The sequence below is a fragment of the Camelus dromedarius genome, chromosome 15 (assembly GCF_036321535.1).
Source record: "Camelus dromedarius isolate mCamDro1 chromosome 15, mCamDro1.pat, whole genome shotgun sequence".
Taxonomy (NCBI): Eukaryota; Metazoa; Chordata; class Mammalia; order Artiodactyla; family Camelidae; genus Camelus; species Camelus dromedarius.
This window is the reverse complement of record NC_087450.1, coordinates 19,849,231-19,875,489: the sequence shown is the minus strand read 5'-3', so window position 1 is coordinate 19,875,489 and position 26,259 is coordinate 19,849,231. Positions and strand designations below refer to the sequence as shown.

The 26,259-nt window shown below is 34.6% G+C and overlaps 1 protein-coding gene across 2 annotated transcripts; it reads left to right on the top strand.

Moving 5' to 3' along the window:
- Positions 1 to 109: 109 nt before the first annotated feature.
- On the top strand, positions 110 to 24,373 carry PEX13 (peroxisomal biogenesis factor 13). Of its 2 annotated transcripts, XM_031467095.2 has the most exons (5): positions 140 to 284; positions 2,418 to 2,494; positions 11,861 to 12,555; positions 19,178 to 19,303; positions 21,728 to 24,373. In XM_031467095.2, the coding sequence occupies exons 3-5, from the start codon at positions 11,970 to 11,972 to the stop codon at positions 22,024 to 22,026; spliced, it is 1,011 nt and encodes a 336-aa protein (XP_031322955.1). In that variant the 5' UTR covers positions 140 to 284; positions 2,418 to 2,494; positions 11,861 to 11,969; the 3' UTR covers positions 22,027 to 24,373. The 2 variants fall into 2 exon arrangements, with proteins under 2 accessions (XP_010988063.1, XP_031322955.1); XM_010989761.3 differs by lacking the exon at positions 2,418 to 2,494 and having other exon boundaries at positions 110 to 284.
- Positions 24,374 to 26,259: the final 1,886 nt, after the last annotated feature.

The following is a 26,259-nucleotide window of genomic DNA, read 5'->3' as shown; positions in this document are numbered from 1 at the left end:
ATGAATTAGTGGAATACATACTCCTAGACTGTAGTCTCAGACAGCAAAACTCTACAAGCCACGTCCCTTCTGCAGGGGCGGACCGGGTGGAGGACTCGGCGCTTTGCAAGTTGTGCCTGGCGCGCAAGCAGCTGGTGCCCCGGGGCTCGGAGAGTCCCAGCGTAGAGCGGGAGCCGAGAGAAGGCGGAGGAGATGGCGTCCCAGCCGCCGCCTCCCCCGAAACCCTGGGAGACCCGCCGGATTCCGGGGGCCGGGCCGGGACCAGGACCAGGTCCCACTTTTCAGTAAGTATGAGATTCTTCAGGCTGCGAGTTTCGTGGGCGGGAGCGGGGACTTGGCAGGAGGCGGTTGAGGCCGTTGCTGGGGTTGAGGTGTTCTCTCCCCCTCTCATCCAGCCCCCACCTCCCCAGCTTTAAGGGGGTGGAGGTGGGGCGGCGGCGCCTGCGAGAGTAATTTCGATGTCAGTCAGCTGTTTCTGATTCGGCCGCTCTTGGTAACGACGTTTTCGGGGGACTCCTGGGCGCTGGTCTCGGTGGGAGAAAAGGGGCGGCTACCTGTCCCTTCTGTTTGTGGGACACTCTGACGGAACTGCTTGACTCTTCTCCCTCGGTCCCTCCCTTAAAGCGTTAGACTTTCAGTCCGTAGCAGGTGAACGGAGCGTTTCCCCAGCCCCGACTCAGTAGGGAGCGAAGTCTCTATATAAAGCTTTTGACCATCTCCTGGGAAGTAGATGAAAGCTCCAAAGGTCACTTTCATGCTACGGGAACTCAAGCCTATACACTGCATTATTTTCCAGCAATACTTCGAGTAATGATTTATAAAGCAACCTTAATGCGGGAGTTCGAAACTGAGGCCTGTGAGTGGCTTTGTGTGCTAAATAGCGTATGATTTTTCTAAGGCCTATGGGTTTTTTTGTTTGGTTTTAATCAGCGTTAAATGAATCTAGGACTCAGAAGTTAAAGTAGAATAAATAGAAGGGTTTCACAGTGTTTTGTGTTGGGTGAATCTGGACATCTTACTTAAGATGATGAGTCTCGAATGTCAGATCGCCTATGGTTTTACTTATGTAAAAATCCGCAACATACTCGAATGTTACGTTCTAAGATACTGTAATCTTTTATTAAGATGCTTGAACACAGTTGCTAGTTTAATAATGATAGGTGCGTAACAAGTAATAAGCTTTAATTGTGCTGCTAAGCTGGGGTGACACTCTGCTACCTTTTCTTATAAGTGGTTTGACTTTAAAAAATTTGGACTGCTCTTTGGAAGAGAGAGGTTTTATTCTTCCACCTGTGAAACTTCTATTTATGTAAAATTAACCGTTTCCCACTGCTAAAAAAAAAAGTGAATTATTTTAAGCACATAGAGACTGGTAGAGAGTAAGATGATGAATACGTGTGTATTCGCTCCCAGCTTTAAGAAATATTAACATTTTGCCAGATTTTCCTCAGATTTTTTAAAATAAAAATTAGAGCAACAGTTAAACCCTCTCATTCTTCTTTCCTGCAGTAACTACTGTCCCTATTTGGTTTTTAGTGTATAATATTTTTATACTTTATAGTTTAGTGTTCGGGTGTGTGTGTACTATATATATATGTATTATTGTTTAGTATATTTTTTAACTTTAAGTGAATGTCTATAAACTGTATGTATCATTTGCAAAATGTTTTCCCGCTAAATAGTATTTATTTTCAGGTTTATCTTGTTCATTCATATAGCTGTACAGGTATACTTGGGAGGTATTGCAGGTTGGGTTCCAGACCTCCGCAATAAATCAAGTATTGCAATGAAGCGAGTGGCACGAATTTTTTGGTTTCCTAGTGCATATAAAAGTTATGTTTACACTATACAGTAGTCTGTTAAGTGTGCAGTAGTAGCATCATGTCTAAAAAAACAGTGTACATACTTTAAAAATACTTTATTGCTAAAAAATGCTAATCATCATCTGAGCCTTCAGCAAGTTGTAATCATCTTATTGGTGGAGGGTCTTGCCTTGATGTTGATTGATTAAGGTAGTGGTTGCTGAAGTTTGGGGTGGCTGTGAAAGTTTCTTAAAATAAGACAACAATGAAGTTTACTGCATTGATTGACTCTTCCTTTCTCAAACGTTTTTCAATAGCATGCAATATTGTTTGATAGCATTTTACCCACAGTAGAACTTCTTTAATAATTGGAGTAAATGCTGCTTTATCAACTGAATTTACATAATAGTCTAAATCCTTTATTGTCTTTTCAACAATCTTCATAGGATCTTCACCAGGAGTAGATAGCATCTCAAGAAATCACTCTCTTTGCTTATCCATAAAGAAGCACCTCCTCATCTGTTAAAGTCTTATTATGAGATTGCAGCAATTCAGTCACATCCTCAGGCTCCACTTCTAATTTTAGTTCTCTTGCTGTTTCCACCCCATCTGCAGTTAACTTCACTGAAGTTTTGAATCCCTCAAAGTCATACGTGAGAGTTGGAATCAACTTCTTCCGAACGTCTGTTAAAGTTGGTATTTTGAACTCTTCCCATGAATCACAAATGTTCTTAATGGTATCTAATATAGTGAATCCTTTCAGAAGGTTTTCAGTGTACTTTGCTCAGATCCATCAGAGACACTGTCTTTTGCAGCTATAGCCTTATGAAATTTATTTCTTAAATAGTAAGACTTGAAAGTCAAAATTTCTCATTGCTCCATGGGCTGCAGAATGGATGTTGTGTTAGCAGGCATGAAAACATTCATCTTGTACATCTCCCTCAACTCTTGGGTGACAGGTGCGTTGTCTGTAAGCAGTAAGCAGTAAAATTCTGAAAGGAATCTTTTTTTCTAAGTATCAGTAGGCTTGAAATATTCAGTTAACCATATTGTAAAGAGATGTGCTGTCATCCAGGCTTTGCTGGCCCACTGACAGAGCACAGGCAAGGTAGATTTAGCGTAATTCTTAAGGGCCTTAGAATTTTCAGAATGGTAAATGAGCATTGACTTCACCTTCAAGTCACCAGCTGCATGAGCCTCTAACAAGAGAATCAGCTTGTTCTTTGAGGCTTTGAATCCTGGCATTGACTTCACTGTAGCTGTGAAAGTCTTAGATGTCATTTTCTTCCCATAAGAAGGCTGTTTTGTCTACATTGAGAATCTGTTGTTTAGTGGAGCCACCTATGTTAATTATCTGAGCTGCATCTTCCAGATAATTTAACTGGCTGCAGCTTCTACACCAGAACTTGCTTGCACATGTTAAGGAGATGGCTTTTTTCCTTATACCTTATGAACCGTCCTCTGCTAGCTTCAGACTTACCTTCTGCAGCTTTCTTACCTCTTTCAGCCTTCATAGAATTGAAAAGAGTTAAGGCTTTGCTATGGATTAGGTTTTGGCTTAAGGGAATGTTTTGGCAGGTTTTATCTGCTATCCAGACCACTAAAACTTTGTTCATATCAGCAGTAAAGCTGTTTTACTTTCTTAGCATTTGAGTGTTCACTGGAGTAGCACTTTTAATACCTTTTAAGAACTTTTCCTTTGTTTTCACAACTTGGCTAACTGGTGCAAGAGGCCTAGCCCGTGGCCTATCTTGGCTTTTGACATGCCTTCCTTACTAAGCTTAACCATTTTTAGCTTTTGGTTTAAAGTTAAAGATGTGTGACTCTTCCTTTCGCTTGAACACTTAGAGGCTATTGTTTGACCTAGTTTCAATACTGTTGTGTCTCAGGGAATAAAGGGGGGCCCTAAAGGGAGAGAGAGAGAGAGATGGGAGGAAAGACTGGTCAGTGGAGCAGCCTGAACACACACAACATTTATCAGTTAAGTTTGCTGTCTTATATGGGCGCAGCTCATGGCGCCCTGAAACAATTAGAATAGTAACATAAAACATAACTGATTACCATAGCAAATACAATAATAACGAAAAGGTTTGAAATATGATGAGAATTACCAAAATGTGACACAAGGACACAAAGTGAGCAAATGCTGTTCAAAAAGTGGTGCGGATAGACTGGCTTGATACAGGGTTGCCACAAACCTTCAATTTATAAAACAACAACAAAACAACAACAAAAAACGCAGCATCTGCAAAGCACAATAAAGTGAAGCGTAATAAAATAAGATGTGCCTGTAGTTCATTTCGGTTGCCATAGGGTATCCTGTTATATAAAAGCAAACTGTTGTTCTGTTGTAGGTATTAGAGTATTAGTTGTTAGATATTTAAAGCTGCTGCAGTGAACATCCTTGTGTCTTTCTTGTGCATGTTTCCAAGAGATTTTCTGAGAGGAGAGCTGATTGGTGGAAGAGTATGCTTATCTTTAAGTACTGACTATTGCCAAGTTGCTCCCCAAAGTGGTTGTACACCAATTTTTACATTTTCATTAGCAAAGTATTCCGTTTCTTTACATTTTTTCCAACATTTGATATTATTTTGTAGTACTATATTTACCAATGTAATGGATGCAAAATGGCATTTAATCTTTAATTTGCACTTCTCTGATCAGTAATATTTTGAGCACTTTTTAAAAGTTTATTAGCCATTTGAGTCTTTTCTGTTGATAATCTTTTGCCCACTTTTATATTGTTTTTATCTTTGCCTAGCAATTTGTAGGAATTCTGTCTTGGTTAAGAAATCCTTTCTACCTCAGATCAGGAAAATTTTTCTCTATATTTTCTTTTAAATATTCTGCTCTTCCCAACATATCTTTAATCCACCTGGAACCGGCTTTGTTGTTCAAAATCAGTGTAAAATAGGAAATTGAATTTTTTCCCATTTGGATAACTTACTGTCCTTGCACCATTTATTGAGTAGTTTATTCCATACTAGTTTATAATGCCATGTATATATCATATCAAGCTTTCCAAAATGTGTGGTTGTGTTTGGAAGACTTTATGATATGTTCTGTTGCTCTATTTATCCTATTCTTATGCTAACACTACAATGTCTTTATAATAAGTTTTGATGTCTGTATGTCAGGATTCTTCAAAACTGCCTTTGTTACACTTAGCCTTTGTAAAAATACTTATTGGCATTTTTATTGGAACTTTATATTTTATTGGAACTGTTATTTCTGGATCAAGTAAGTCCATCCATGAATATTGTAAAAGATGCAATTGGTGATAATTTTGACCTTCTTTTTTGCCATAAATAATGTTTTATACTTGTTTCCATAAAGTCTTTTCCAATCTTTTATAAGCTGTAGATATTATACCCAGCATGTCAGACTCTTAATTTGTTCTGATGGTTTGGTTGAAATTCTCTTGAGTCTCACGTTGACAGTCCTATCATTTACAAATAAGACAGCATAAATAGCCAACATCTTTTGTTGGTCCAGACTTTAATTGGAATGCTTCTCAAGTTTCACTGTAGAATATGACGTTTGCTTTTTGTTTTTGAAAGATATCCTATCAGATACCTATCTCTCTACTTTGTTCAAATTTTTATTATGAAGGGGTATTAAATTATATGAATGACTTTCTGCATCTGTTGGGATAATTGTATGTATTTTTCTTTCAATATGAACGTTTGGTTTATTGCATTAGTTAACTTCGCTATTTTAATTGTCCCTGTATTTCTGGGTGAACTTTGCTTAATTGTGATTTTTTAAAAAAATACAGTGCTGAAATTTAATATTTTAAGAAGTTTGTATATATGTTCCTAGGTGAAATTGGCCTATAATTTTCTTTCTTTGTATTATACTTTTCTGGTTTTGTATCAAAGTTTTATAGCTATGGAAATTTTCTATTCAGTCTAATTTTTTTTCTTTAATTTAGGTACTGGGGATTGAACTGAGGACCTCATGCATGCTAAGCATGTGCTCTACCACTTGAGCTATCCCCTCCCCTTATTCAGTCTGATTTTTATTCCTTTTCAGACTTCCTTCTCCTTAGCAGCCTTTAAGATTTTACCTGATACCTTGGTCCTCTGTAGCTTTCCTAGGCTCTGTATGGGTACAGATATTCAGATACACATATGTACAAGTTTACATTTTCCTCCTGCTCAGCAGCTACAGTGTTGGTGCTCAGTACCCACAGTATTCAGTCTGAAGATTCATATCTTTATTCAGACAAACTCTCACCAATCTTATGTTTAAATATTGTTTGAGCACTTTTCTTTTTCATCTCTTCTTCTGGAACTCCTATTAAACATGAGCAGGAATAGTTCTGCTACAGAAAAGCAATATCTGATTTTCCGTGCTTTAGACTATAAAGACATTTATTGTTTAGTTGACAAGAGGTATGGAGATCTATTAACTCAACATTGTCATCAAGAGACTTGCATTGTTCTTGGCTTCCTTTTTCTCTATCAGCTTTCTGACGGTTTCAGTAATCTCTGTCTTGTTCTTGCTCCTTCGAGAGGAATCTCTATTTTTCCTCTGGATGCTTTCAAGATTTTCCCTTTGTTTTTTTCAGTAGTTATACTTTGTTGGGCTCAGTGTGGTTTTGTGGGGGGGTTTCATACAGACACTTGAATCTGACTTGGTATCTTTCACTGATTTCAGAAAAGGCTTCACATTACCTCTTTAAATATTGTTTCTGCCCATCATCTTTTCACTTCTCTAACTCCAATTATATATATGCTCTATAGTTCGCAACACACGCCATATCTTACACTCTTTTCTGTATGTATCCTTTTGTTGCTCATGCTTCATTCGGGGTATTTTCTTCTGAACTCTCTTCTAGTTCTATAGTATTTTTCTGTGTGTTTAATGTGATATTAAACCAGTCAGTCATAGAGTTCATAATTTCAGGTATTTTATTTTTTTAGTTTTAGAATTTCCATTTAATCCTGCATTATAGTTCTAGTCTCTGCTGAAAATCTCAGTCTTGCCTTTTTTTCCTTATATTTTCATATGGAGCATAGCTGTGTAAAGTCTCTGCCTGATAACTTCGTTACCTGGATTCATATAGATCATTTTGTATTGTCTGATATTGCTCTTCTTTTTTTTAACATGTAGTTTTGTCATCATAAAGGCCCAAGTGTTTTTCAGTGAGAGCTGGACATTGTATATAGACAAGGTGATTTGAGACCTAGGATGGTCTCTTCCTTCCGAGAGTTTTACTTTTTACAGGTACCTTGGGCTACTAACAGTCTAGGATCATTTTAATCCAGTCAAGCATTAAGGTAATTTGAAATTGTGGTTTTTAGTTTCTGCCAGGGCTAGTCTTTTTCTTGTTAACCTTTTCCCCCTTACTCCTAGCATATGGCCCTTTAAGGTCCCAGTCTGAAGTGTGGGCATTTACCTTGTCCCTCCTCTTGGGGCTTCTGAACTCTAGTTTTTGTCTCCTTAGCCCAGGGCGGCTGTTAAAAGCTCTGCTCCAGGCAGGGAGGGTGTAGCTCAGTGGTAGAGCGCGCACTTAACATGCACGAGGTCCTGGTTTCAATCCCCAGTACCTCATTTAAAAAATAAATAAATAAACCTAATTACCCTCCCCCACCTCTCCCCCAAAAAGCTCTGCTCAGCTTCTTCTGGCAGTCGTCTCTTCTAGAATTGGCCCTCTTCCCTTGAGAAACATCTCAAAATGGGCTCTCTGGGTGTTCTCTTTCTCCTGGATCGTGACTCTATAATTCCTCAGTGTCTGTTTCCTCATGCTTTAAACAGATAATTTTATATTTTCTCTATCTTTTCTAATTATTTTCTGTTGGGGGTGGGTAGTCTGATTAGCTAGAATGCCATTAGTTGAAGTGGAATTCCCCAAGTTCTGTATTTCTACTCTGTTCCTTAGTGTACAAGAACTAATTTTCTTTTTGCCTGATAGTTGCAAGATGCCCTGTGGCTGTGGGCATTGTGTCTGAGATTTCTAATGGAATTTATTTCATATTTACATGGTTTTATTTAATTTTAATTTTTATTTCACAGATGTTACTGCTTTATTTATCTCTTTTTTAGCAATTTATTCAGTCTCATTATTAGTTCTTGTTCTGCTTATCTCTTTGACCATTTTAAACATACTTAGAATTTTTGTTGAGCTGTTATATAAAATTAGTTTTTCCTTGAATGAATTTTCATTCTTATTGTTGATGTTTGTTAGTTTGCTTTCTTGGTATTTTTATTTCTTCTTGTGTGTAGCATTTTTGATATGTTTATTTTGAGTAGGAATTTTTGAGTTCTGTTGTCTCGCCTTTCCCTTCTTTATTCATCTCTCTCTGTCTAGTAGGTTTCCTGTTGCCTCTACCTCCTTCTCAACACCCACTCTCCATGTAAGAATCTCGTATAAAAATGGTGGCTTAGATTAAGGATATCACAGATCAAGTCATTGAGTCAGTCGTTAACTTGTTTGGTTTCCTGGGTTTGAGACTTTATCAGTGTCTTTTCGCATTCTTAGTTCTGTAACTTTCTAAAAATCCTAAACAATTGTCAGCAGATTTTATAATGTCTTTTACCATTGTTAACAAATTTTTATGAGCCAGGGTAGCACTTTCTAGTCTCTACCCTCAAGCAGTGAACTAGTTCCATTTGAGTGGAGCACTTCTACTCAGAGCTGCTTCATCAAAACCTGAATATTCTACACTATTTGGTAGTCCGCTGACCTTTTATTAAAGTTTTGTCCCTTTTTTAATAAAGATGTGATACAATCTGAGGTAAACAACATCACTCATGAATTATGCTTGCCAAAAATGTTAACCTGATTCTAATCAAACCTTTAGATGCATATTTCATTTTAACTGGAAATACAGAGGATAGGGATACAAGTTAAACAACACTTTGGGGAAACACAAATCCAGAATGTGGGACATTCTGTAAGAAAACTAGCTGGACTCTTGAAAAAGTCCAAGACATTATTATTCTGTGTGTGTGTATAAATAAATATGTAAATGTATGTTAAATATACACACACACTCATATGTATATTTACATATTTAAATTTATTAGATTTATAATATATTTATTTATTTTTTAATGTAGGTACTGGGGATTGAACCAGGACCTCATGCATGCTAAGTATGCGCTCTACCACTGAGCTCTTCCCCACCCCCTTATTGTTCTGTTTAGAAGAGAATGAAGACACAAACAACCAAATGCAATGTGTGAACCTTAATTGAAGTTTTGTTTCAAAAGACATACTGGACTTTCACAATTCAGTGTTGAAAAGACAAATAACCTAATTTTTTAAATGGGCAAAATATCTGAATAGACTTTTTTTTTCTAATTTTTATTTTGTTGTGGTGGGAGGTAATGAGGTTTATTTATTTACTTTGATGGAGGTACTGGGGATTAAACCCTGGACCTCATGCATGCGAAGCATATATCCCCCCTCTGTGGACATTTCTCCAAGGAAGATCTATAACTGGCAATAAGCACATGAAAACATACTTAACATCATTAACCATCAGGGAGATGCAAATCAAACCTACAATGAAAAATCATTTCACACTCACTACGTTGGCTATAATAAAAAAGGCAGATATATCAAGTGTTGGCAAATGTACAGAAGTTGAAACCTTCGTGCACTACTGGTGGGAATGTAAAATGGTACAGTCGCTTTAGAAAACAATTTGGCAGTTCTTCAGAAGGTTAAACACAGAGTTACTGTAAGTCCCAGCAGTTTCACTCCCAAGAATTATGAAAACATGGTCAAAGAATTATGGGAAGGACTTCTGATAATGGCAGAACACGTAATCTAAGCAGAATATAAAAACATCTGCTTGAAAGCATTATAGAGCAAAAAAGGAAATAAAGATTTATGGAGCCCAGATCCAGGAAAAATGAAAATCCTCAAAGTTGAGCATGGCCTTTGAGAGCACTTTTTCCATAGAAGCTTTTGCTGATTTCAGAAGAAGCAGCTTAGATAATGAGAAGCAGGTTGAATAGCACTTTTGACAGACTCTTGAAGCATTGTTGGAGTTATTGGAGTTCTAAGAGGAGATACTGATAAATTAACCACACCTTACGTTAAACCCTGAAAAGATACATCTAGATATGAGAGTATAAAAGAAGTAAACAGGCCCTTACAGGAACAGAAGCCCAGCCTCAGATTATCTATTCCTGAAATTTAATTAGGGCATCATGAATTGATAGTAGGCCTAGCAGTCTTCCTGAACCAAACTAGACGATAGTTCAGAAACCAATATCCAGTTGCGCACTACTATATATAAAATAGATAAACACAAGGGCCTACTGTATAGCACAGGGACTATATTCAATATCTTGTAATAATCTATAGTGGAAAAAAAATCTTGAAAAGAACATATATGTGTATATATATATGTTTGAATATGTATATATACACCTGAAACTAACACATTAGAAATCAACTATACTTCAATTTAAAAAAAAAACCAATATCCATAATGAAACATATCTAGAGAAAGAGAACATCATCCAGAGTCTCTAATTATTGCTACAATTCTTCATGCGTGTCTGATGCACAGCAAAATCAAATAGCCAGACCCAGGAGGACATTGTATAACATAAATGGCAACTAAGTAAACAGCTGGAAAAACAGATTCATAAGGATTCTAGATATTGGAGTTACCAAAGAGACTTTATATTTAATATGTTGAAGGAAATGAAAGAAAAGACAAAAACATTTTTTTTTTAATCTTCAACAAATTATTGGCAAATCAAGTTCGGAAATATATTGTAGCCTATTTGGTTTTACTTCAGGAATGCATGTTGGCTTTAGCATTTGAAAATTAATGTTAATTCATCAAATTAAGAGAATAAAGGGAAAAAAATCATATAATCATCTTGATAGATGCCAGGAAATCATTTGATAAGTTCAGCATTTAATCATGGTAAAACCTCTTAAGAAATAGAAATAGAAATAGAAATAGAAATAGAAATAGAAAAGTGAACTACAAAATCTACAACAAACCTATAGGAAACATAATAATTAATGGTGGCATGTTGAAAATTTTCCCTTCAAGATTAGGAATGAGACTAGGATGCCAGCTATCATCACTTCTATCCAAGGTTCTACTGCAGGTCTTAAGGTGTCATACCTTAATAAACAAAGCTGTAAGAATTTTTTAAAGGCAGAAATAAACCTATCATTATTTACATACGCTATGACTGCAAATCCTTAGGATTATAGAAAATCCAAAAGAAGAATCCAAAATAAGGTTGCTAGATGTTAAGGACCATATTTTTTTTAAATAAGTTATTTCTATCTAATAGCAAAGAAAGTGAAATTTTAGAAAGACAGCATATATAGTAGCATCCAAAAAAATCAAATATATAGGAATAAATCTAAAGAAAGACCTCCATACAGTAAACTATAAAACATTGAGACTCAGCAGTTATTTAAAAAAAAAATATTACTGAGAAAAATCTTTAAAAGACCTAAATAAATGGAACATATATTGTATTCATGAATTAAAACTCTGAATATTGTAGAAATGTTAACTATCTCAAATTAATCTACAGATTTAATGTAATTCCAAACCAGAATCTCAATAGGGCTTTTGAGGGGAGGGTAGTGTAGAACTTCAAGCTCTGATCCTAAAATGTGTATGGAAATTTGAAGGGTCAAATAGCCAAGACACTTGAAGATGAAGAATGTTGTGGGAAGACTTGTTTCATTGGGCATTAAGACCTGTTTTAAAACTACATTAATTAAGATAGTGCCATTTATGTGTAGGAATGGACAGATACCTACTCGCTACTAACCCTGAGGAAATGGGCAAGTGTCTTAAAAAGGAACCACAGATTGAAGATACTACTAACAATGCAAGCATAAGTAAACAAGAAAATAGAGTTTAGTCAGGTATTTTATCCATCCTTTCTTAATACTGAGATTCTAAGCATCTGGTTATTAGAGGCTACTCCTTACTGTTAAGACATCTTTAGTAGAATCTGTCATAACGTTAGGTATATAAAAGGTGTTTATTAGTTATTTTGAATGAATTTATTGTGTGCTTCAGTTACTATTTTGACTCTCTTTTTGGTTTTAGATCTGCTGATTTGGGTCCTACTTTATTGACAAGACCTGGACAACCAACACTTACCAGAGTGCCACCACCTATTCTTCCAAGGCCATCACAGCAGACAGGAAGCAGCAACATGAACGCTTTCAGACCTGCCTACAGTTCATTTTCTTCTGGATATGGTGCCTATGGAAATTCATTTTATGGAAGCTATAGCCCTTATAGTTATGGATATAATGGGTTGGGCTATAACCGCCTCCGTATAGATGATCTTCCACCTAGTAGATTTGTTCAGCAAGCTGAAGAAAGCAGCAGAGGTGCATTTCAGTCCATTGAAAGTATTGTGCATGCATTTGCCTCTGTCAGTATGATGATGGATGCTACCTTTTCAGCTGTCTATAACAGTTTCAGGGCTGTCTTGGATGTAGCAAACCATTTTTCCCGTTTAAAAATACACTTCACAAAAGTTTTTTCAGCTTTTGCATTGGTTAGGACTATAAGATATCTTTACAGACGATTACAGTGGATGATAGGTATAAGAAGAGGCTCTGAGAATGAGGACCTGTGGGCAGAAAGTGAAGGAACTGTGGCTTGCCTTGGTGCTGAGGACAGAGCAGCTAACTCAGCAAAATCTTGGCCAATATTCTTGTTTTTTGCTGTTATCCTTGGTGGTCCTTACCTCATCTGGAAACTGCTCTCTACTTACAGTGACGAAGTAACAGGTAAGAGTAATAGAATGGGTTCAAAAGCCATGTAACAATCTCAAATTTCATGATTACTTAAATTAGCTTTCTTTGTAGTCATTTGTATTTACTATTTTGATCCAGTTATATTTTCAATTAAGAACTTTTAAACTGGAAGAGGAACATGTAGCAAAAACAGGCTTGTTGATTTTTCTTTTTAGGTCATTTTAACAGTACACAGTACCTAACTATTTACAAGGTACTAAACTTAAAGGTGTGGAAGATACAAAGATACATAGGACATAATCCCCTTATCTTTCTAAAACTTATTAAAAGAGGTGGATGAGACACACAAGTAATGGTAATGAGGAAGAAAGTGTAAGGAGTATGACAGTTGGGGAGAAACATAAGGCTTATTGAGCCTTTTTTATATGCAAGACACTGTGCTAAGTATTTTGTTTAATTTGTCTCATTTAATTCTTACAACAATCGTAAGAGGAATTATCCTCATACAAGTGATAAAATTGAAGTTCACATCTTTAATAAGGCAGAATCAGAAACAAAACCAGGCCTGTTTGACTGTTAAACCCCTATTGAATCGACTAGTACAGAGTATTATCTCAATTTAGAAGTGAAGCTGCCATTTTTTGACTACTAGTATCCAAAAAGAAAGTGGCATCTAAGTTAGATTTTGGAAAGATAGGTAGTATTTCATCAGTTACGTAGGAAAAAAAGACTGTTAAGCAGATGGAACAGCTTGAACATAGGCAGGAAGTATGAGATTTATTCAGCAGATGTCCTATACTATTGAATAGAAGGATATTGAGAAATAAGGCAGAGAAATTAAATTGAAACGTAATAATGGAAGGTCTTAATTTCCATGACAAAACTTAATTTTCATTTAGCAGGGAAAGGAAGATTTTTTGGTTGTCTGGTTTTGTTTCAGTTTTTTAAAGCAGGCTGTGACATACATATAAACAGTGCTGTAAAGAGATCAGTCTGTCTCAAGTGATTGAAATAGGTCAGTGCAGGTTAACACAGGTTGAAATTGGATGGTCAGGTTAATAAGGAATTTTGGGTTATATTTACCATTGTATTCCCCAAAGCTAACAACTTGATTGGCAAATCAAAGGTGCTTAATATTTATTAATTTGGGGACATCACTTATGATGCTTTTGCATTTGAATGAAAGAGATAATGAAGATCTGAACTGAGGTGATTTATTTACTAGCTAAATGCAGTACATAATGAGAAAGGAGGAATCAAAATGCCCTAGACCTTTAAAATTGAATCATTCGAGGGATACTGTTTTATTTGGGTTTTTTTAATTGTTGAAAAGTTTATTTATAAACTTTCATCTTACATCTGTTTAATTCACTTGTTCTTAACAATTATGTTTAGATTACTCATAAAAATTTCACAGGAGGTTACAAACAACTAGCCATCATTTTAAGTTATCTTTCTTGTTGACAGATTCTGTGACAGAGATAACATGAGCTTATTTGACTATTAGTAAACCCAGTAGAACAAAAGTATTATATTTAATGTCAATAATGCTAAAGAGATGCCTGTTTTAATTAAACCAACAAACTTAAATTAGCTTTTATTTACTGAGTATTATCCTAAATCACGTGAACTTGAAAAACGTTTCAATTAGTTTTCGTACTTCTGAGAGTATTCTTGATTTATATAAATGCTTGTTTGTCTTTAAGCTAGTTAAATAGAGCTCTTTACAAGTTGATTTTGGCAATACCATATGTAGTTGCAGATGGACCACAACCCACATTTCTGTCCAGCCGTATTTTTGAGATCCTCAACCTGACGTTTGCACAGTCAAGTTCTCAGGACGCAAAATGAAACAAAGAAAGCATTAGCTGTCCCTGGGAGAGAAAGGACTGATAACCAATGCTTTTTCCTGCCAATCTAAATTTGGAAAGGAAGGGCAATATGAAGTTTTACCTTCCTTTCTTGACCAGGCATCACAGGTAGAGACCTGGGAAAGCTGACTTTGGTAAGAATTCTTGCCTTTTGCTGGTTTCTGCCAGTTTTCCCAGGATCCTATCTGCAGGCTCTGGAGTGAGTGGGTTTGTCTCAGCAGGTCTCAGTATGGTCACCAGAAAGTGTAGAGGAGGAAAAATAATTTTCACTCTACTGTTTATGGTGAGTGCTTGACTGAGACCCTTTTTTCTCTAGGATACCTCCTAAATATAAAAGCTTATCTAGGTCAAAGTTCTCATCTTGTAGTAACCTATAATGGAAAAGAATCTAAAGAGGAATCACTTTGAAACTAATACAACATTGTAAATCAACTATACTTCAAAAACAAAAAGTTCTCCACTGTGGCCACTGTAATTCAGGATAGTCTTTGGTAAGGTTAATCTACCTGTTCAACCTTAAAACAAAATTTTATTTACCTGTGGCCTCCAATTGGACCCACTCCAGCTTAAGTCGGACACAGTCTGAATAATGTTAACTCAGTAAATATTTGTTGAACACCTACTACATTGCCAGACAGTTCTAGGATCTAGGGATATAGCAGTGAAGAAAACAGATTTTTAAAAAATTCCCACCCTTGTGACTAGTGGGGAGAGACAGCAATAAACAGGTCATATATATAGTAAGTCAGAAGGTAGTAAGTGCCATAGTGGGTGGAAAAAACAGGGAAGAGTGTTGTAGAGTGCTAGTGGTAGGAAGTGGGGTTGCAGAGCTATACACAGTCAGGGAAGGCCTCCCCAAAGGAAATAAAGGGAGGAAGCTATTTGAGGGAAGTGTCTGAGATAGGAGAAGCAGCAAAACTGCAAAGGCGTTTAAGTGGCAGTGTGCCTGACATGTCACATGAACAGCAAGGAGGCCAGGATGAATGGAGCAAAGTCAGAATACCAAGAGGTGAAGGAGGGACGAGTACAGTGTGTAGATGGTATAAGCCTTGTAGACGTTTGTAAGAACTTTGGCCTTTATTCCGAAATGGGAAGCCACGACAGAGTTTTGAACAAAGTAGTAATGTGATCTGACTTAGGTTTTAAAAGAAAAATTTTTTGCTGAGAGTGGTTTTTACACAAAGCTAGGGTTGAAGAGACCAATGTGGAGAATCAAGGGGCCGTTGTAGTAATTCAAGTGGGAAGTGATGGTTGGTTGGCTTTGGATGGCAATGATGCAGGTTCTAAGGTGGGGTCACATTCTGGATATGTATTTGAAGGTAAAGTCAATAAAATAAATACAGACAAATCACCTGGAACAACTGATCTGTGAATGATTATCATCAATTTGGTTAGAGCTAAAATGAATTTGGCATGTCAGTGGGACATTCAAGTGGAACTTGAGGAAGTTACAGAAAGCAGTTTAAAAGGCAGGAAAGGATCTTAGAAAAGAGGTGAAAAATGAAAGATTTAAGAGTCATCCACGTAGACGTGATAGTTGAAGTAATGTAAGTGGATGAGATTACAGTGATAGAAAAGAAGAGGAACTAAGAAACCAGGAAGAGTGGAAGTAGAACTATGTTAATCCTATCTTACAGAAGTGGAGGTGAGGGAGGACATTTCAAGAAGGGGAAGAAGAATGATGCATGGTGTCAGGTGCTATAATAAGATAAGATGAAGACCTGAAAAAGATGATCAGACTTGGCAATTGGAGGTCATTAGCTCTAGCAAGTAATTTTAGTAAAGTGGAGGAGACAGCAACTATGGAGGAGGATAAAGGGTATATAAAGTCAGAAGATGTGTTAAAAAGAAAATACTAGCAATGAATGGAAGAAAAGAGAAAATGAATAGCCTACTTGGGTAAGAACAAGTTGATGTGGTGGTTTTCAGTTTTTTGTTTTGCTTTGTCTTTTATGAAGTGAGATCTGGGCATGTTTTTAGGCTGAAAGAAGGAAGTCTATAGAGAAGGAGTGATTGTAGAAGAGGGAGAAACAGAAGAGTCAAAAAGATGAAGAGACCTATAAGATGTAGGAGAAAATATGATCCAAGGCAGGTTAAAAAGGAGAGGCAGTTTTTTATCTTGAGGCAAAAGAGGGAGAAGTGGGTAATGATATTAAGAGATTTTTGAGGAAAAGTGAAACTGAGGAAGCTTAAGCCCTATGACTTCTTAGCTGCTTGGGACAGGACTCAGCAAAATATGGCATGTCAGCCAGGTCTGGCTTGCTCCTGTTTTTGTACAGCCCACAAGCTCAAAATAGTTTTTACAATTTTCAATACATAGTTGGGAAAAAAACCAAAAAGAATGCTACTTGTGACATGTGAAAATTATATGTAATTAAAATATCTATGTCCATCAGTAAAGTTTTATTAGACCACAGCCACACTCATTCATGTAAAAGAGCAGAGTTGAGCAGTTTGCAACAGAGACCCTATCTGCGCTGGCACTCTTACTGCTTTACACTTGTTCCACACACTGCAAATCTCACTAACATAACCTGACAGCTTATTGAGTGCCACGTGTATTGTCATACTCCAGTATATGTATTTTTACTATGACTGCATACATACCATGCAAGAAAAGAAGAGTAAAGTGGATTTTGAATGTCACAGTTTCCAGGCACAGTATTGTCTGGATTATGTTGTTATTGAATTGGATGGTAAAACATTGCATTTATTATACAGTGACAACATAGCTATATTAAATGGATACAGTATACATCAACATTACCAGACTGAGCACTCATCACAGTATTGCCAACTCACAGGAACAACAGTCAGAGAAATTAGACAATTTAAAATGGAATATCTCATCATAGCATATGCAGTGTAGCATATTTCTTCACCCAAAAGGAAAAAAAAAAAGCAAAAGAAGAGAAAATAAGCCTGCAACCAAAATAAATTTTACTGAGAGGCTCATTTGTCAGATTAGCAAGGAAATCTGTTTACCAACTGCCAAGGAAATATATCTAGAGAAAGTAAACTTGTTTAAGACCATTAACCTTTTAGCGAGTTTCTTGAAGAGTATTTGAAACAACATCTGTAGTCAGTTAAAAACAAGGCAGATGATTTCAAATGGATTTACTTGGCTCATGATGACCCAATAGATATTATTGATACTGCTCACTGGTTTATTGGAGGAGTCAATGTTGAATTTGAAGTGCCTGAAGATTTAGCCTCTGTGAATAGTCTGCATGGAACAACTACAGATGAGAATATTTTCAAGAAGTTGAAAAAACACAAACTAACTAAACCAACATAATATGAAGTTAATTAAATCTGCAAAGATGTGTTGTGACTGATGGTTGTAAAAATGGTGGAACAGAAAAGAGCTTAGTTGGACAAAATTTTACAGATTTTAAAAAGTAAAAAGTTTTTAAAGCCTGTGGTTATTCATTGTACTATTAATCAGCTGGTACACTGCAGAAAATATTTGAATTTATCATGTAGTGTCATAGGTGAACTTCAGTCACCCTTGTGGACATAAGTGTTTTCAGTTCTGTGAATTTTTGTCAGAAGTAGAAGCTGAAGATCCTGACTTGCCCTCTCATACAGCTGTTAGATGGCTGAGCAGTCACTAGTTAAGTTTTATTACTGTTTTTCTGAGACCAAAGCCAAGACTGAAATTTTTCTGAAAAACAAGTACCGTCAGCCTCTCTTAGTAAACACTTAGTGGCTTTGGAAGTCAGCTTTTGCTGCAGACTTGGTGATGTTCTTAATGAATTCAACCTGAAACTATAAAGCAAAATAACACTTATATGTAAAACTTACATTGGAGTATAAAGCTTTTTGATGACAGCTAGTATTATTCGAATCACAAGTAATGTCACACTGCTTTATACGTCCCCAGGCCGTCAGGACTTAAAACAAGAAGCAAGATTTCCATTCTCACGTAAATTTGCAGCAGATGTACTTTTCAAGCTCAAACTACAATGCAGAAAGGTTTTAGAATCTCCGTGCAAGTGCAGAGAAAATGCCCGTATTTCAAAATCCATTTAACTGCCATTGAGAGCTTCCGTTTAATCTTCATTTGGAAGTGATTAATTTCTAATGTAATGACATGTTAAAAGGTAAATATCAAAAGAATTTAACAATTCTACTCTGTTCATCTTCTTTGGATGAATATGCTCAATTAAAACCACATGTTTAATGGATTGGTATCAGGATTTGGCAGTACCTCTGTCAAAAAACATTTTCAAAATGAAATACCTCAAATTTCATTGCAAATTAGCATTAACAGATGAATGTTTGCAATTGATATTGATGATAGAAACACTACACTGCCTTTGAACCCCAATTAATAAGAAATATCCTACCTCAAAAAATTCCTTTCTACAAGGACCTATGTTACAAAAAAAAAGCTCAGTAGTTATTATATTTTGAATTTTTCAAAAAATTTATGGAAAAAAATTTTCTCTCATGTTATATAAGAAACTACACAAATGTTCAGTTTTGCCATTATGTCCTGCAAAGCCTTAAATATTTAATATCAAAAAAAAAATTTTACTTTACCAAAAAAATTGCTAACCCCTGGCTTTAAGGGACCTAGAATTTAGAGTTTAAAGAAAAGGAAGAAGTTCATAATAGATATCTTAATGAACATATTGTTAACTGTAGACTTTACTTTGAGGGGGGAATCTCTTCTCTTGGCAAGTAAATTTATACAGTTTGCAAACTAGCCAATAAAGTATCTTTTTTTTTTTTTTGAGTTTGACTAACCTAATCTTAATTCTTAATTTGGTTTATAGAGAATACCAACTGGGCAAGTGGTGAGGATGACCATGTAGTTGCTAGAGCAGAATATGATTTTGTTGCTGTATCTGAAGAAGAAATTTCTTTCCGCGCTGGTGATATGCTAAACTTAGCTCTAAAAGGTAACAAAACATGAATAAATTGGAACTACCTGTACATTTTTAGAATCTGTAAATGTAGTAGTAAAAACTGCATTAAAGGATCTTAGTCACTATAAAAGTTAACTCAGAAGTAGTCACTAGGATTTCTCTTCCATGTCAGTGTAGACTTTCCAAATCTGGGGGAGTGGGAGAAAAATGTCCCAGCAGAGTTGTTCCAATAATATTTCACTGAGATAAGGAAAGATTTTGTTTATATAGTCTATTCTAAACTGAGAACACTTGAATTCCAAACTCTGTTAACCACCACCCAAAAACATGAGATAAGCACCACGTGTAATAAATCTAATAAACCAAAGTAATTGTCTAGCATCGTCTAAGCATCCCTATCTATCTTTTATTGCTGGAACTGGTATTTGCTTTCTTTTTACTTGAATGATGTTTACTTTAGTATCCAACATGAATATTTAGGAATTACTGTCATGAAATATTAAAGAACCTCAACAAGAAATTTATACACATTCTCAGGTTAACTTTCAGACCAGGTCGCTAGTAGTTTGTAATGGCTCCAGACACAATGGACTTTTCCTTTACATTTCCCCTGTAATGATGATCAGAATTTTTATTTTAAAAAGAGATTTTTTGTGTGTTTGTAGGGATTCAAATTTGCTATGAAAAGTCACACCTTGTTGGTAAAGATACTAGTAACAATAATAACAGCTGTCATTTAATAGAGTATTTGATAATGTACCAGACACTGTACTTTACATACTTCTTTTAACCCTTGTAATAATGCTGTGAAATGAGTACGGTTATTATCCTGTCTCTGTTTTACGCATGAGGAAACCGAGACTCAGAAATAAGTGAATTGTCCAGTGTCATATAAGATGTGGTGGAGCTGGACTATGCACCTAGGTTTGTCTGACTTTAGAACCTGTACTTTAACCACTTTGGCTCTTTGCCATGTGATATATTAATGGAAGCTTTAACCTTTTATTGATATTAGTCATTCTTTTACATAAGGGAAGAAAATACCTTGAGTGTTCAGATCATTAGTTTAATGTGTAAATAATTGAAAATTACAGGTCACCCCTCTCTCTCTCCCTCTTCGGAGACGGCCCACATTCTGTCTATGGAATGTGTACCTACTTTTAATCTGAGCACCCAACCCCCACACCTCGTGGCCTTTCTCTTGCCTTTCAATGTATCTCTCTGAATAAATCTACCTTTACTCAAAAGAAAAAGAAAAGAAAATTTCAGATCAGACTTGCTAAATTTCTGCCTCGTCCCCTCACACACAAAACCTGGGCTTCCAAGAAAAAAATTTAATAAAATGTAAATTTAGAAGAATTCTAGGCTGCTGGATATTATATTCATGTTTTTCTTTAGTGAAAATAGCAACTTACTATTTTGGATTTCAAAAGAATTTTTTTTTAAGATTTGTTGTTAGAGGAACAACACATATAATCTATAGTTTTAATTAATCTAAATAAAGAATAAAGAAGATTGTGATTTCTTTCAACTACATTATATTACAGAAAATTTCATATTTCAGATTATTCATCAAATATTGCCTTTTAATATTTTGGCTTTGCATCTTTGCTTTCTACCATTGCTCAAGTAAAATACGTTTGAGCATTTAGAACAAAATCAGCCACAGACATGGTTAAATTTACCTTTTTTTCCTTTTATTATATATTAAACATGAAAATGTCCTATTGGGCTTAAATTATAATGTTGAACTAAAACTCTTAACAGTTAAACAGCTTTTTTTTTAAGACATGGATAAAATAGGTGGGAGAATACCAAAATACGAAATTGAATATTTAAATAATCTCTCCTATTTTAAGCTTGGAGTATTGCCTTTGATTTTTTTTTTTGTCATGTGGCTATAGGTAATTGAGGTCTTCAGTTTTTCCCCATCTTGGATTAAAATTAACATTCACTGTTCTTCAGGATTGTACATCACAATCATGTAGAATGATTTTTACATTTTGGCCAAAAGTATGTAAGGAAAGCTGACTTACATAAATGTATATGTTTACTTTCTATATTTACTCTTAACTTACCTTATTGAGATTTAATGAGATATTCATTCTTTAAATTTCAATTTAAAATATGAAAGACATTGATGCTTAATTTTCATTGATGATGAAATTTCATCACTGATGTTGGGAGAACTGAATCTTTATACTCAGTGAATGCACCAGCTGATGATAACTTTATGTTCTTTAGGGTTGAAAAAAATATTTAGTAAGTATGAAAATTAAAAGTATAAATTACAAGATAGGATCCTAGAATTAAGGATCTTGATTTTGAATATTCATGTATACTATTTATGTATTTTATTATATAAATATAACAGATTTTACTTAATATTTTACTATCAATATTTTGTTGGACCCTCAAAGTATATTATAATTACAAGGCTGTCTTTTCTTCTATCAGAACAGCAACCCAGAGTGCGTGGTTGGCTTCTGGCTAGTCTCGATGGTCAAACAACAGGACTTATACCTGCTAATTATGTCAAAATTCTTGGTAAAAGAAGAGGTAGAAAAACAATGGAATCCAGTAAAATTTCCAAGCAGCAACAGTCTTTCACTAACAAGACACTAATTAAAGGAGCCACGGCTGCTGATTCTTTGGATGAACAGGAAGCTGCCTTTGAATCTGTTTTTATTGAAACTAATAAGGTTCCAGTTCCACCCGATTCCGCTGGGAAAAATGGAGATAAACAAGATCTTTAATATCTTTCATGTTTGCCTGCAGTTGAACTATTCTTTGGAGTACTTTTTTAGAATTACTTCTTACAAAGAAATTAATATACAATCCAGTGAGAACATTTCTTAATGGCTATTCCGGAGGTTTTGCTGCTAGAAGTTTAATTAAAGTTGTACACAGGTATGTTGCTCTAGTGACCTGGTTACATTTTACAAGTTATTGGACCATAAGAATGTTTGTTTCACCTAGATTTTAAGATTATGGAGAGTTCTATTATTTTCATCTTATTTGAAACCCTATGTTTATTGGAAGAGTAACTGTTGATGAATTGTAAAATACACAGTTTACTATAGTGAGGATCATTGATGCATTTTAAAGTTCTAGATAAATTGACTTGGAATCCTCAGAAATTGAGTGACAACATATAAATATGAGAACAGGCAAAAAGGCTAATTTTTTTAAACAACTTTAATTAAACTGAATAATAAAAATTTTCTGATGTGTATTATGTCCAGTGTTGGGTTTGCTTTAGGCAGTAGTAATATGTTTTCACCCACTGACAATTGATACTATTATCTTTTAATTGTATTTTTAAAAATTTACCTTGAAAAGGTCACTAGAAGCATTGTGAAGGAAATGGTTCTAGGGCGATATTTAGCCTAATAGTTTTCCCTACTAATTAAAAGGCTGAAATTTATCTTACAGATTATGTCCATTTCTTCAGACGATCGTATAACTTTTTATCCCTTTACAGAATGACTAGTTTGCACCCTGGATGGATCAGAATATGTATATGAAAGATTTACTTAGTTTTCCTCCAGCCAAGACTCAAATCCTTTGAGCTTGCACTCAATCCTGGCAGTAATGATTTTAAATCTTTTCATAGATTCTCTGCTTCTAACTACCTAGTGTAATTTTTAAAAATTCCATATTCAGGCTGTACTTTAAACATTGAAAATGTGTCACATTAGGGTACAACATTTCTTTACAGTTTGGTTTTTACTACTTAGACTATAAATGCTGAATTGCCATTTAGAATATGATAATGCTATTTGACTTGTTTTTTGTTTAATCATGATTTAAAATGAAGTTAAATTTCTGTACACAGAATATTTCCCCACAAAATTAGAAAATTCATACACTTGCTGTGATCATACTACAAAATAATACTATCATGAAATAGATGTACAAGAACACATTTACAGATACATTGAAAACTTGGAATTATTTGATAAAGATTTTGATTTAGTATTTTTACCTTTCTTCTTAGACTTTATGTTCAACAAATAAGTAATTCTAGAACAGTTTGGACTAAAACATACAGGAACCGAATAGATAATCAACATAGAATTTTACTGAAGTCTTAGGAACCTCTCTTTTGAGACAATATAATAACATATTTAAAATAACAAATGTTGACCCTGTGCAGAAAAAGAAGTAATAAAATTGTTAAATTTGTTTATCTTAGGCATATTTTTCTAACACCCAGTTCTTTGAGTCTTCAAGATTAGGTTACTTTTATATTATTTTCCATTTGTTTTCTATGGTTAGAAGTTTTTTGTTTTGTTAGAGCTTAATTTATGGAAATTTTGTTCTTGAAACACATTTTTGATAAAACACATTTGGCGTTGAGACATCTAAAGTGAATGCTAGAAGTGAAGTAGAGGTGAAATGCTGAGTAGGTGCTATTTAGATTAGATAAGGTGGGTCTTTAGGATCTTATTTGTGCTATTAAAATGTATAAGGAAAACCATATAGCACAGAAAGATAACAATTTCACTTCTCTTAGGGTGTTTATTTTTTGATTAATAATTATAGTGTACATTATCTGATTGTTAACTATTTGTGTCTGAAAATTCCTTTTCTGTTAAAATTCTAGAAAAGGAATTTTGGACTAGAATAAGCAGAGAAATTTTGTAACCTTTTTTATCATGACAGTTTTAGTATAATTTTTTTAGATGAGATTAAATATAATGTTTAAGGCACCATTGTTATTTTTAGGAACTTATTTAAGGACTGCTACTTTACAGAAATTACTAACTGAAACTAAAACATGTTCAGTTAAATAATATAAATCACAAGTTGCAACAAGAAAACATTTTATTTAAAATTATTTTTTGATTTTAGTTTATCAGTGTAGAAAGGAAAAGGTAAGAGAACTGTCAACTTTCATGTTTTTAACATTTTATTTAGGTACTTGATTTAGTTTGTCGTGTCACAATTATACATTTACTTGAATACTGCTGTCCCTTGTGCTTTCTTCAGTGGAAAAACAAATATTAAATGCAGTTAAAATTTTTAATAAGTTGTGAAGTTACTTTTACTGGACAAATAAAAATATATTAAACCTGTTTGACATTTTTTGAAGACAAACTGTTAACTCTTTTTTTCAGGATTGCAATTAGTATAAAAGTCTCTGTATTTTTTTTACATATCATTGTGTATATTAACTACTGCACCCCAGTGCGTCTGTTCTATTTCCTTGTGATTTAAAGAAAATATTAGGTTTACATTTATATAAAAATTATCTAGAAGGTGAGTAAAATTAAAATAAGACCTCAGATCTAGGTTTGGGAAGACCTAGATTCTAGTCTGGACACCACTACGTACTGTAAGATTTAACTCACTTATTTTTCAGTTTCTTCACTGATAACATTGGAGATAGCTGCTACATCTGCCTCAGATGAGCGTGGTTTTTAAAAAATATAAAACACAATCAAAACTAAGAGATTATGGCAGTTATATATATTCTAAATTTTTCCATGTGTATTTCAACTTCTTACACCCTGTTAAAATGTCACAAAGTATATCAGTCTAGAATTTCAGATTCATGCATATTAGAAATTAAAATTCATTCACTTATAACTTTGTCCAAAAACGTAATTTTAAATTATTTTGCTGCATACTGGAACAGCCTAGAGAAACACAGTGGAATATTTGTTCAACACATGAAATTTTGTATTTTAAGCATTGCCTTGAAGTATCCTTTCATATTATATGTTTTTTATTTGGCCTGTCTTATGTGAGAGAATGAACTGTTTGTTTTAAAGACAGCTAACTCACAAATCCTGTAGGATACTTCCTATATTATGCCCTGTGAATAGTTTTTCACATTTAAAGAAATAACAAGTAATCTAAGTCTTAACTGTTTCTGTGTTCATATAAAATACGTTTTTATTTTAAGGATCTCAGATGCTCAGAATTGAGTAGGTCATTGATTATATTCTTTATTAACGACATCAATATCTTTGGTCTAGAAAGGCTACATTTTTGTCCTGCTTCATTGTACCTTAATAGTTTTTCTTCATCACCTACCTGCAATTCCATAGTCCCCACTCTCTCTTATATTTAATGTTTATCCTTCCAAGCCATCTTCCAAGTTTTTAATATATTTCTTTGAAAAACTATGTAATAACATTTATTTTGTATAACTTCTCAATTTCACATAAATGATATTATGGTGTAAATATCATTTTGCTTCTAGCCTTCATAAAATATTAGGTTTTTAAGACCTATTCATGTTACTGTATATAACATGCTTTTGACTGACTTATATTATTCTATTGCATTCACATACCATAGCTCATCTTCCTCTAGTCATAGATATTTAGGTTATTTCCAGCCCTTTCCACTTCTACGTGTCTTCCTGTGACCCTGCCCTGAAGTTTCTTTGGTATATACGTCCTAGTGTAGAATGGCTGGAGTTTTGAGTATATGCATATTTAATTTTAGTAAGTAATGCTGGATTGTTCTCAGGAGTGGTTGTACCAGTTTACACTTGCACCAGCAAGACATGAGGATTTCATTTTCTGTTTTCAGCAGCACATATTTTCTGATTTTTATTAATCTGAGATGTGTGAAATTGTATTTTGTCTTAATTGCATTATCTGATTACTAATAAGGCTAAGCGTGTACTTTTTAGTCATTCTGGTTTCCATTCTGTGGATTGCCTATACTTATAATTTGCCCATTTTTTTCTATTAGGTTTTTCTCTTTCTTGCTGATTATAGTACAAGAAGTTCTTTGTATATTCTAGATAATGTTTCCTTTTTAGGCTCAGATGTTGGAAATAACTTAGACTTGATATTTATTACTTCTTGTCTTTGGTGTCTTCCATGGAATAGAAATTTTAATTTTTCCCCCAATTGTTTGTATTTTTTAGGTCTTGTTCTATCCATGCTATAGTTTTACCATTTACATTTATTTTAATTAGAATTTAATTTTGGATATAGTAGGTATGAATCCAACTTTTTCTCCAG